This window comes from Telopea speciosissima, chromosome 10, assembly GCF_018873765.1.
Source record: "Telopea speciosissima isolate NSW1024214 ecotype Mountain lineage chromosome 10, Tspe_v1, whole genome shotgun sequence".
Classification (NCBI taxonomy): Eukaryota; Viridiplantae; Streptophyta; class Magnoliopsida; order Proteales; family Proteaceae; genus Telopea; species Telopea speciosissima.
This window is the reverse complement of record NC_057925.1, coordinates 44990173-45002871: the sequence shown is the minus strand read 5'-3', so window position 1 is coordinate 45002871 and position 12699 is coordinate 44990173. Positions and strand designations below refer to the sequence as shown.

Genomic DNA, 12699 nt, shown 5'->3' with positions numbered 1-12699 from the left:
AGCCAGATCCCCATTCAAAAAATCCATCTTCACATCCATCTGATGTAGCTCAAGGTCAAAGTATGCTACTATGGCCATGATGATTCTGAATGAGTCTTTTGAAGATACAGGGGAAAAGGTCTCCTTGAAGTCAATCCCCTCTCTCTGGGTGAAGCCCTTTACCACAAGTCTGGCCTTATAGCGCTCTATGTTTCCCTGAGAATCAGTCTTGGTCTTGAAGACCCATTTTGATGCAATGGCTTTGTAGCCCTGTGGAATCTCCACCAATTCCCAAACACCATTATTGTGCATGGATTGTAACTCTTCCTTTATAGCTTTCACCCATTTATTAGACTCCCTGCTATTCATTACCTGCAGAAAAGTAACAGGATCCTCCTCCTTACTGATATCGAACTCACACTCATTCAGATATGTACATAATCTGAGTGAATGGTAGACCTGCGAGTCCTGGTAGATCTCCTCAAAGGCTCAGGGTCCGCAGTAGTAACCGTGTCGACTGGTATCAGATCATCAATCTTAGGGAGTGGCATATCCACAACTACAATAGCAGGGACGACAGGATCTGTAGGCACATCCACATCAACATCCATGTGAGAATCACCGTCTTCAATCAATAAGGGCCTACTCGACTCCGGTGCCACACTGGATGTTCCAATTTGTCCCTCATCAAACCTTAAGTTCTGGGGTACAGAGAGATCTCCTTCTGACTCAAGAAACTTGGCATGGGTGGTCTCCACTATTCTATTCCCAACACCTAGGCAATAGAATCTGTAGCCCTTAGACCTTTCTGGGTACCCAACAAAATAACAGCTCACAATTTTTGGGTCCCAGACTTTCTACTGTGGATTGAAGAGTCTGGCCTCGGCAGGGCAACCCCAGACTTGAAGATGCCTAAGGCTAGGCTTCTTACCTGTCTAGAGTTCATAGGGAGTCTTGCTTACTGACTTACTTGGCACTTTGTTGAGAATGTAGGCCGCAGTTTTTAGTGCTTCTCCCCATAAAGACTCTAGGAGACTGGTGTTACTGACCATGGTTCGCACCATGTCTTTCAAAGTACGATTCCTCCTTTCTGCTACACCATTTTGTTATGGTGTGCTTGGCATAGAGTACTGTGGAGCTATCCCCTGCTCCTGTAGATATTTGGCAAAAGGTCCAAGTAGCTGTCCTGTATCATCGACTCTTCCATAATATTCACCACCCCTATCAGACCTGACAGATTTTATCTTTCTACTATGGAAGAGTTCCACTTCAGCCTTGAAGATCATAAAGGTGTTCAACACATTTGCTTTCTCAGCAAGTAAGAAAATATAACCGTATCGAGACCATTCATCTATGAAAGTAATAAAGTAACGTTGGCCTCCAAGTGCTGGAGTTGGGAAAGGTCTGCATATATCTATGTGGATGAGATCTAGGGCCTCACTATGACGAAATGCATCCTTCTTGGTAGAAGAAGTCATCTTCCCCTTTATACAGTCAACACATATTTTCATGTCCTAGAAATCTATCTCATCTAGTACCTTCTCCTTGATTAACCTATCCATTCTCTTTCTAAAGATATGGCCCAACCTTCTGTGCCAGAGTACAGGAGATTTCTCATCCATAAGTTGGCGTTTAGTGCCAACGTTCATAACCCAAGAGGAGATACAGTTCAGTCTATACAAACCATCAGAACAATAGCCAGAATCAACAACCACAGAATTCAAAAGTAGAGTGAAGCCAACTTTATTGAAAACAACAGAATATCCATCTGAAACTAGTCGGAAAACTGAAATCAAATTCTTCCTCATTGAGGGAATAAAAACTACATCCTTTAAATCTATAAAATTGTTTGTACTGTCTGATTTTAAATATAATCTAACAGTTCCTATGGCTTTCACTTCCACTTCCGCTCCATTCCCGACGAACACCGTCACCTCACTCTTGCTTGGTACCCTCCTACTTGTGAACCCCTGCAAGGAATGAGTGACATGATGGAGGATCCAGAATCTAACCACCAAGAATCTACTAGTGCATCTACAAGGAAAGATTTATAACAAAGCAATGATGTATCCTTATCGGTGTTCTTTTTCTTTTCAAAATAGGCCTTTCACTTAAAGCAGTCCTTCTTCATGTGCTCCTTCTTTTTGCACCAGAAACACTCAACACTGTTTGAATCTTTCTACCCTGTGTTGCCTCTGTTGCCCTGTGGGCCTCTATTACCCTGCCCAGCCCAGTCCGGTATGGTGCAAATCTGCCTCTCTTGGAAAACCTCTTGTGATTCCTGTGAGGTCCTCTAGATGAGGACCCCTTACCCTGTGTGAGATTGGCACTTTCAATCTTGTCCCTGTTCATTCTTGCCTCTTCCTGCCCAACTACAGTGATTGACTCATCCATACTCCATTTATCCTTCAAGGCATTGTAGGTTCCATGAAGGTGCTTGTACTGCCCTGGAAGTGAGTTGAGTGCTATAGTCACTAGGAAGTCGTCATCAAAGTTAATTTCCAACTCCCTAATCTTATTTCCTAAGGCAACAAGTCCTAAAAGATGTTCCCTGGTACTGTCGTTTCCATCAAATTTGGTAGTGGTCAGCTTGCTCATCAAGTCACCTGATTGAGCTTTCTTGGATGATTCAAATTTTACCCTAATAGCCTCCAAGTACTCAGTAGCAGTTACCTTCATAGTGATGCTATCTTTCATTGTTTCTGGGATAGCATGCTTTATAACTTTTAGGCACTTCCTATTTGCAGTTTCCCACTTCTCAAGTTCAGTCTTCTCAGCCCAAGTATTGGCTGGGGTGAGATCTGCAGGCTTAGGCTCTCTCAGACAAAGATCTAGGTCCCTAAGGCAAAGATAGACCTCCAAATCCTCATTCCAACTTCTATAATTTTCACCAGAAAGCTTGGGAATGTTCAATAAACCATGACCAAGAGACATCTGCCATAGTGATATCATAGAATCACATATCTATCATAGAAGAATAGAATATAAAATACCGGGTATTTAAATACCACTAACATATACTGGTTATATTAACTAATGTACCAGCACATAACCGAGAGTGTCAACCAAATCTACATCTCTAGCCTTTGGGTTTTGAAATGCACTGGTCCACTCAATACTTTGCAGTTACTGCGGGACAACACTAACCTCTGACAAAATTGTCACCTTTGGGTAAGCAATAATTCCTAGGTCAGTTTCTCCCTATATGTGTGTATCTATTATTTTTGGTCTTGGATGGTGCTACCTTTGGGTGAGCATCACCATTCTTTGCTACCTTGAAAATGAACCTTAAGTTCCGTATTATAATAAAATCAGATTTTACCACTTTGGTGGATTCTATCTGACCTTATTAGAGTACCCAACAACTCATGATGCAGCCATGGGATATTTGTTTATAAATTAAAAATAATTCAATATATATAAACCTTATGACACACAACAATTCTATTAAAATTACAGTTGTCCTACATTGCATCATGACATAATGTTGCATATGTTTGTCTATGATCAACAAGGAATCAGGAATGCAGAAACACATGCTTTCAAGAATTGTCAAACACACTAAAAAGCTCACTGTGGGTCCCAGAAACAGTATTTGAAGCAAGTGAGCCATACCACTGTGCAGCTCTCAAAAAACCAGATGCAACAGAAAAAACCCCGACATCAAAAGCTCTCCCGTGAGCCCTCACGCGCAGCTTGAAGCCGACGCGTGATATCACACGCCGTAGTCAAACCTAGTCAACAGACCAGACTGAACCGGGCCTGTCTGACCCAGTTCGAACCAGTCCAGTTCAACCAAGAATGGGTCCAATTTTTAGGTCAAAATCCCAGGTCGGGTGACCCACCCCAACTGGGTTTGGGTCTCAGATCCAGGTCGACCCGTAATCCTCGGGTCGGGTTATCCACTTGGTTCTCGGATCCGGGTCTGTCCACTTAGATCGGATCTGAATTGACCCATTTGGGTCAGGCTTGGTTTGGCCCACCTGGGTCGGGCCTGATCTGGTCTGGTCCACTTGGGTCGGGCCTTGTCTGGCCCATTTGGGTCGGGCTGGGTCTGACTAAGTTGACCTGGTCGCCAGCTCACTAGGTTGACTCGAAAACCCTACCAAGTCGACTCGGTGATGAATCGTCCGCCGCCGTCTCACCAACCATTTTTTTTTCTTCTTTTAAATGAGAAATTAGGCGCGTGAGATCCATGCGCTTTTTTTGGCGGCGCGTGGAGATGATTCCGGTGAAACGGCTTACATAGCCATGACCGCCTCAACCTCCTCTTCCATTCCATATACAAAATTTTTATTTTTGGTGGTCGGACACCATCGGCAGCGATCGTACAAGGTCGATCTGAAACCCGAAATCCTTAAAAAATCCGTTTCAAGCAAGAACATGGATTCCAGATCCATATGGGTTGGCTCTAATGCCAATTGGAGGGATTTACACACCCCAATCAATCAATCACATGCCCATATAGATTTGGAATGCATCAATAATTAAGGGAGAATGTAACATACCTTTTTTGGTTGATACCTGAAGTCGATCCCCAAGCTTTTCCTTCCCTTTAGCCTTCCACAGCCTTTCCCTTTTGCTCTCCCGTGAGTTGGAATTCAAAATTAGCAAGTGACAGTTGTGGGGACCTTAGGGTTGAATATATAATATTCTCCCTGACCCTAATCACACTCCCACAATGTGTAAGGTCAGTTACACCCCTAACTTAACCTGGAATGAAATAATACCTTATGGACCCAATGAAGCAAACATATATTAATGAAGCCCAATAACCCAACAAATGGAACCAGCTTCCAAGTACCATTCTTGAGGAGAGAATCGAATTCTTCACTCATTGCTACCCTCCATTTTGGGCTTTTGCTAGCAATGGTATAGGAGGTCGATTCTACTTCAATCGGGCCTGTAGTGGACGTCAAGGCAGTAGCCATTGGGTATTTTGTAACCATCAAATTTAATTTGTCCACATTCTTAACAACGCCAGACCGTGACCTAGTGATCATGGGATGGCTTATGGGCTGTCGATGTGGTGGAGCCTGTGGTGCTGCTGTTGATTGTGGCTCAGTCGTAGGCTGTTGTGGTATGGTGGTTGGTGATGGTAAAGTGGTTATAGGTGGTGGGTTATGGGATGGTGATATGTTGGAGTGGGAGGCTATTGTTGTAGGTGGTAAATGGGAACCCAAATTGGTGATGGATGGGCTAGGCATTGGGATGGGTGGTGTGGTGGTATGGGGATGTTGTTGTTGGGAGGTGGATGGGTTTAATGAGAGGATGTTATCACTAGTCACCATGAGTGGTGCTTGAGCGGTGGAAATGGGTGGAGATATAGCAGGGCATAAGGGAATAGCCCTTTATCGAACTGAACATGCCTTGATATATATGTGAGCCCAATGAACTGATCAAAGCATTTGTATCCCTTGTGACTATTTCTATAGCCAAGGAATACACATTAAGTCGACCTGTATTGTAACTTGTTTCTATTATATGGACGAAGCCATGGGTAGCAGGCGCAACCAAAGGTTCTCAAGAGCTGATAATCAAGGTCCTTATTGAACAACACTTGGAACGGGCTTTGATCTTGCAAGACCGGCATTGGGAGCCAATTTATTAAATACACAGCCGTCTCAAAGGCTGCAAGCCAGAAAGTCATTGGAATGGAGGCCCTTGCTAGAAGTGTGAGCCCAGTCTCAACTATGTGTCGATGTTTTCGCTCTGCTCTTCCATTCTGTTCAGATGTGTGAGGGTATGAATATTGATGTGTAATGCCATTTTTGTGGAAGTAACCATCAAAGGCTTGGTACTCTTTGGCTCCATCTAACTGAAAAGTCTTGATCTTACAATTAAAAATATTTGCAATGTGAGCATGAAATTGCATAAAAACATTAAAAGCTTCAGAACGACGTACAAGTGAAAATATCCAAGTAAATCTACTGAAGTCATCAATAAATGAAATGTAATACTAATAACCCTGAATAGTTGGAGAGGGAGAAGGCCCCCAAATATCAGAATGTACTAATTGAAAAGGAAACAATGCTCTTGATTTATTGACTGCAAATGGGAGTTTGTGAGCCTTTCCCATCTAGTAGGAAACACAAACTGCTGGTGATTGAGTATCCTTGAATGGTAGAGCTGAGCAACGGAGGAGAGAGTCTATGCACTTTGAAGAGGGGTGTCCAAGTCGATCATGCCAAACTGATTTGGAGACCCTTTTGCCAATGTGAACAGTGGGCAGCGGTGGTGAAGTGGCTGTTGATGGTGAAGATGACTGTGGTAGATGATAAAGACCACCTTCGGTGGTTCCCTGGAGTAGGATATTCCTCGTGCGTGGATCCTTCACATAACAACATTGAGGATGAAATTCCAAAACCACATCATTATCAGCAGTGAACTTACTTACAGACAACAAATTTTTTGTAATTTTGGGCACATGTAATACATTGGTAAGTGCTAAATTTTTAGAAGAGGAATTAATTTGAGAAGATCCAATATTTTGGATATGCAAACTTGCACCATTACCGACTCGCACTTGGTCTGAACCAGTGTAGGGTGAGCTTATAGTCATGTTGCCCATATCCGAAGTGATGTGGTGAGTAGCACCCGAGTCTGGGTACCATGCCGTGTCAAAGGAGGCAGGTGGGGCTGCCAGGAGTGCCTCAGGTTCAGTCAGACAAGTTGCTTGTGAGTTGTGTTGGTAATTCGGGTTGAACCTATTGAAACAGGTCGCAGCCTAGTGATTCGTCTGATGACATATCTGACACGGTGTAGAAGGTGTAGGCAGCAAAGGGGCATTCTGCTGGTTGGTATGGTACTGACCACACCCCCTATTGGAATAGTGGCCACGGCCACGGCCACGGTTGCCATTGTTGGAGAAGGCACGGCCTCGATTGGCTGAAGTTCCTATGGACTTCGTGGTTACATTGTCTTCAACCGATGGTAAATCCATGTGAGTAGTGCGCTGATCCTTGAGGATTTCCTGGGTAAGTAGAAGACCAGTGAAATCATCGAGTGGGATGGGATCAATGCTAGTGGTCATGGATGTGGCAAAGGACTCATAATCTGGTCCAAGCCCATGGAGAATGCTTAAGATTATGTTGGAGTCGGGGACTGGATGAGCAGCAGCAACAAGATTGTCCACCAGGCTTTTGACACGCTGAAGGTATTCAACCATGGAGAGAGAGCCTTTCTTCAACTGAAATAACTGATATTTCATTTGCATAATGCGAGCTTGAGAGTGAGACGCATAGGTGCATTCAAGTGCGCTCCAGGCAGCATGAGAATAGGTGAGCCCAACGATCTGGGCTAGGGCACTTTCGGTGAGTGACGAAATTATCCAACTGAGGATAATTTGATCCTGTCGACGCCAAGCAATGTATGTTGGGTTTGGATCAGTTGTAGAAGTAGAAGAGGAATCAGGAGAAGATAATAAGGTGGGTGGTGGGCACGGTTTGCTGCCATCGACATGGCCATAGAGATCATGCGCATGAAGAAGGGGCATGAATTGTAACTTCCGTAAAAGGTAATTTGTCCTGTCAAGCTTAACGGGAAGAAGAGAAACAATGTTGGTTGGTGCTATCAGTGTCTGTGGAGTGGTGGAAGCGGAAGGAATGGTGGTGGAATCATCTGAGTTCGTCATGGTGATCGATGACGTGAGTCAGCGGCGGATGATACCAAGGAAGAGAATGAATTTGAATTGTATTTTTCCCTTATCATTTTGAGTACGATGGGGATGTATATTTATATTTGAATATACAGTTACAGATTACAAATATTTAGAGTTTGTGATAAGATCAAACTCTATCATTTTGGATGTGTATATCCCAACGAAGTAGGAGCTGTCTCGGCTACTGAGGACTCGTTCAACATGGGATTTAAATTTGAATTTGAGGTAATCCCATCCTTATCCGTTACACTGCTGATAATGAAGACTGTTACAGAAAAGAATTTAAGCTAATCTGCAACGACAACTACAACCCTCCAAAACTGATGTTCAATGGAAGTGACTTGGAAGTTATCGATATTTCATTTAACTACTAATTGACTATAGTTTCTCCTGTAAATTACGATTGCTACAGTGAGTCGGGTGAACGGAGAACAAGTGATTCGAACATAATTTTTGTGAAATTGAAGAACCACAACCTATTCACCATCTCCAAAATAGAGAACAAATTCACGGCTTTGGGTTGCGACATGATCTCTAACATCACCGGTTCCAATAATGGCTAGGGATTCTAGAGTGGGTGTTCCATGTATTTCTACAACAAACCTGATGTGATCAATGGTTCTTGCATGAGCATAGATATAAAAGAAGAAGGGGACAGAAAGGGACTCATCCAACGAACAGAGGTAGTGGTGGTGGGTCAGAATCTGAGGAATGGAAGGAGTACAGAACGGAGGGAGTAGATGGAGGAGTTTGAGAGAACAGATGGGATTAAGGGGATGGGATGTTGTGGGGCCATGTGGAGCTTCAAGGCGTCAGATATGGCAGTGAGAGAGAGCGACGACGAGGAGGTGGAGGAAGAAGGGGAAGACCAAGACCGAGCACAGGAGATGGAAATGGTGGAGTAAGGATTCCTTGTTTATGTTGGAGAATCATTGCTCTTTTCTTTTGGCTTTTGCTGTGGTTTTTTTCTCCTTGGTGAAAAAAACCCTAAATACACAGAGGGGCGATGTTGCAAGGGTGGGGCATGTGAGGAAGAAGAAGAAGAAGAAAATGCATAAGCGAAAAAGGGATTTTTGGAGGAAAATATGAAAAAGGGTTTTGGGATTGAAGAGGGTAAAATTGGAATTAAATTCTATTAAGGGTAATCTGGGGTTTTAAAAAAATTAGACATACCCACGTCATCACTTAATGGCATTTTTTAACAGTTAGGGTACGGTTGATAGAATCTTTAAAAAGTAGGGGAGGGCATTATCATTTTTCAAAATTTGGGTATTGAGTTGATATTAAGGAAACTTAGAGGGGAGGGGGATGATATTTCCCCATTATATATATAATGTGAGGTTACATGAGAGAAGAGGGAGTTTACATGTGATAAGTATTGTTACAGAAGATCAGGATGAAAATCCTTTTAACCTTTTGATAGCATTGGACCTAATCTTCTTGTTGGTGTGGCTTTATCTGGTGATAGAGTCAGCATGGATGCAAGAATTGGAGATGAGTTAGAACTCTTCTCCATAATACGCCCCCACAAGCGAAGCGGTTGAGAGCGAACCATAAGCTTGTCCCGAAGTTTGCAAAAGCAAGGAGAAGGCAAACCTTTTGCCATAATGTCAGCAAGTTGATCTGGACTGGCGACAAAGCGAATGCTGAGGCGACCGGTGTTGACTTGTTCACGCACAAAGTGATAGTCTATTTCAATATGTTTGGTGCATGCATGAAATAGGGGAATGACAGCTAGATAGGTGGCACCAATGTTGTCGCAATATAACACGGGAGAAGTGGTGGTAATGCCAAGATCAAGGAGAAGCTGGCGTAACCAGAGAAGCTCTGTCATGGTATTGGCAAGGCTCTTGTATTCAGATTTAGTCGAAGAACGGGCCACAATATGTTGTTTCTTGGAAATCCAAGAGATAAGATTGGACCCAAGGAAGATGCAGAACCCACTGGTGGATCGACGATCATCGGGGCACCTAGTCAATCGGCGTCAGTGCAAGCATGGAGCTGAAGAGAGGTGCATGGACGGATATGCAGACCAAATTGTAAGGTATCTTTGAGGTAGCGTAGGATACGTTTCACTGATCTGTGGTGGGGGAATGCATAAACTGGCAGACTTTGTTGACAAAGAACGCAATCTCAGGTCTGGTCAGGGTAAGATATTGAAGGGCCCTACCATACTGCGATAGAGGGTGGGGTCATGAAAAAGGGTACCTTGAGACTGAGTGAGAGGGATAGTGGAGCTGGGCGTGTGGATGGGCTTGGCACCCTCCATGTGAACTTTGGTAAGGAGATCAAGGATGTATTTGGTCTGAGAGAGAAACAACCCATCAAGGGTGATGGGTAGCCTCTATGCCAAGGAAGTAATTAAGTTCGTCGAGGTCCTTTATAGCAAATTCAAAACCAGGGTTATTGATGAGATGGGTGATGGCCTTAGAGCGTATCCACTCATAAAGAAAAGGCAAGCATCCCTTAAGGCATATATAATCTGCAGAATATGAAGACAAAGCATTTTCTTTGACCAATATAACAAAAATAAATGCTCCTTAACAAAGGCACCCTTACCGAATAAATCAGAGAAACCACTAAGTTACTCTATTCTGGACTAGTAGTTCCTAGTTGTTCAGGAGGAACTAATAAATAACAATGCTGCAAAGAAAATACCAGAGAGGTGACTAGGATATGTAGATCAAAATAGTTCTTTTTTTACGACAACAATCAGCTGAGTGTTTCCCAACCTCATAGGTTTTGCAGCAACTCAGGTGTTGCAGAGCCCAATCTAAGTCATGATGTATGAGAACCTTGCAGGATTTTCTCACATTCCTTTGGAATACACAGTTTAGAGAGATAGAAGCGAAGTGATGTAAAACAACCTTACCGGCAAAGAATACAATATGATTGCCAGGAAGAATCAACAAAAGGGAGAGGAGAATGTTTTACAACCAATGGAGGGCTCAAAGCTAGGTGAATTGCCACATTTAACTTCCAGGCCTTAACATATCTTCCTTCTTGATGACAACCAAGAAGGTAACTCTACCACAACTCAGCTTTATCTCAACTAAATAGGGTCGGCTACATGGATCTCTACCCTCCATTCAGCTCTATTTGAGGACATACTTAATACAAGGCTTAAGCTATGCATGTCTTTCCTCACCACTTCTCCTAAAGTCATTTTAGGTCTACCCCTAACTCTTTTAGTTCCTTCAATCTAAATCAAATCACGACTAATCTAAACCCTGTTAAGTATTCCCTTGACAGTAAGGGTGTTCCATCTACAATTGGTTTCATTTGCAAAAGGCGTAGAGACTCCCAACTTCAAAGTGTGCCTTTGAAGCCTCCTAGTGGTAGGAATGCCCTATTGCCCTTCACCAAGGAAATTTATTGATGAGGACTCCAGTAAGTTGACCAAGAGATAAGAGATGCTGAAACTCACTTAAGGCCCTGATCTTGGGATAATCAGAACTACTCACCCACTAGCATCTGAACCAAAATTCTCATTGCAGGCCAAACCAATGGGGGATAAAAAATGTGAAACCCAGCACCACCAGAAGTATCCACACTGTTGCTCATTGTCAAACTCAACTCAAAATCTTATACTAGTTGCCCCTAGCAGCTTCTCTTCTCAGAGAAAAACCTAACCCCACCACACCATTATCTAAAGATTGAAAATTAATCAAACCATTCAAACAAGAGAACTCTGAAACTACCAAATTAACATATAAACAAAAGTTTTACAGACAATGTCACAGACATTTTTTGGATAGAACTAAAGCTCACTTGAAATTGTTCAATAGCCACCTAATAGGGTTTGCAACTATTCAGAATTCGTCAGACCTTGTAAACCTTTTCCAAATAAAACATACCTCCAGTTTTCCGTAGAACATAAAACTACTTCTTATGGATAAACAAAAGAAATTACCCAAACTATCTTTTAAAGTACCTACGATTCAAGAGTTTGTTTTTTTGATGAAATCCTACGATTCAAACTGCTTAAGACAACACTTTCCCCAGCGTTGTCAGAATGGGTTCAAAACCGAACCCCAATTCGCCCATCAAAGGTTTCGTGGTGTAGTTGGTTATCACGTCAGTCTAACACACTGAAGGTCTTCGGTTCGAACCCGGGCGAAGCCAGTTGTTACAACTGCGGGGATAGCTCAGTTGGGAGAGCGTCAGACTGAAGATCTGAAGGTCGCGTGTTCGATCCACGCTCACCGCATTTTTTTATTTTTGCAAAGTAAATTTTCCCATCATTATTGTGCCACGGAAATAGAGGCATGGTTCAAAAATTCGGATCGGTATTGGCTATGACCGATTCGTCAAAGTATTCCTGGATTGGCCGATACGATACTAGCCATTTTTTGGGGTGTTTTGACCCTTTTTTTATATTTTTTTACCGATCTAGAAAAACCCAGATTTTGGTCATTTTTTACCGATCCAAGCCGAGTTTGATCGATTCAAGTCGAGTTTGACCGATCTAGATCGGTATTGGCCATGATCGATTCTAAGTCTGATACCTGAATTTTGAACCTTGCTCTAATCACAGTAGTTCTAGGTTTGTGGAGGATCAATTCTCCCAAAAGTAAACATTTTTTTTGTGGCAGGTGAGGGTGTCAAAACCTAGCCCAAACCGTTAAGATCGATCGAAAAAACCTGGATCGAGCCGAACCGATCCTTATTGGATTGGTTTTGGGCTGGGGTATGACAGGACCGGCTGAAAATCAAACAGCATCGGACTAACCGATAATAAACTGAAAATCGAACCGAATGAAACCGATAAAAAAAACATGAGAAAATTACTTGGACACCCCCTGTACTATGGCCATTTTGCTTACGATTACCAACGTTTGAAACAATTACTTGACACCCCCTGAAACCTGATGGTGTTAGTCTGCTGTTAGTATTTAAATGAAAATGTCTATTCTTCCTGCAACCAAAAAAAAAATAAGGGGCAACCATGGCTGTGCGTGAAGATACTATGAGAGATTGAGACCTGAACTCTACGGTTCCCTGATTTTCGATTCAATCTGAACCCAGAATAAATTGCACCAAACCCAACGGTCCCTTCC

The 12699-nt window shown here is 42.8% G+C and overlaps 1 protein-coding gene and 2 non-coding genes across 3 annotated transcripts; 2 read left to right on the top strand and 1 right to left on the bottom strand.

The window, feature by feature from the left end:
• Nucleotides 1-1085: 1085 nt before the first annotated feature.
• LOC122643627 lies at nt 1086-2913 on the bottom strand. Its single transcript, XM_043837235.1, has 3 exons — nt 2200-2913; nt 1584-1949; nt 1086-1463 (listed from the first exon to the last, which is right to left on the bottom strand). The coding sequence occupies exons 1-3, from the start codon at nt 2911-2913 to the stop codon at nt 1086-1088; spliced, it is 1458 nt and encodes a 485-aa protein (XP_043693170.1).
• An 8777-nt stretch (nt 2914-11690) lies between these two features.
• Nucleotides 11691-11764, top strand: TRNAV-AAC. The gene has a single exon. It is a non-coding gene; the product is annotated as a tRNA-Val (tRNA).
• Nucleotides 11765-11776: 12 nt separating this feature from the next.
• On the top strand, nt 11777-11849 carry TRNAF-GAA. The gene has a single exon. It is a non-coding gene; the product is annotated as a tRNA-Phe (tRNA).
• Nucleotides 11850-12699: the final 850 nt, after the last annotated feature.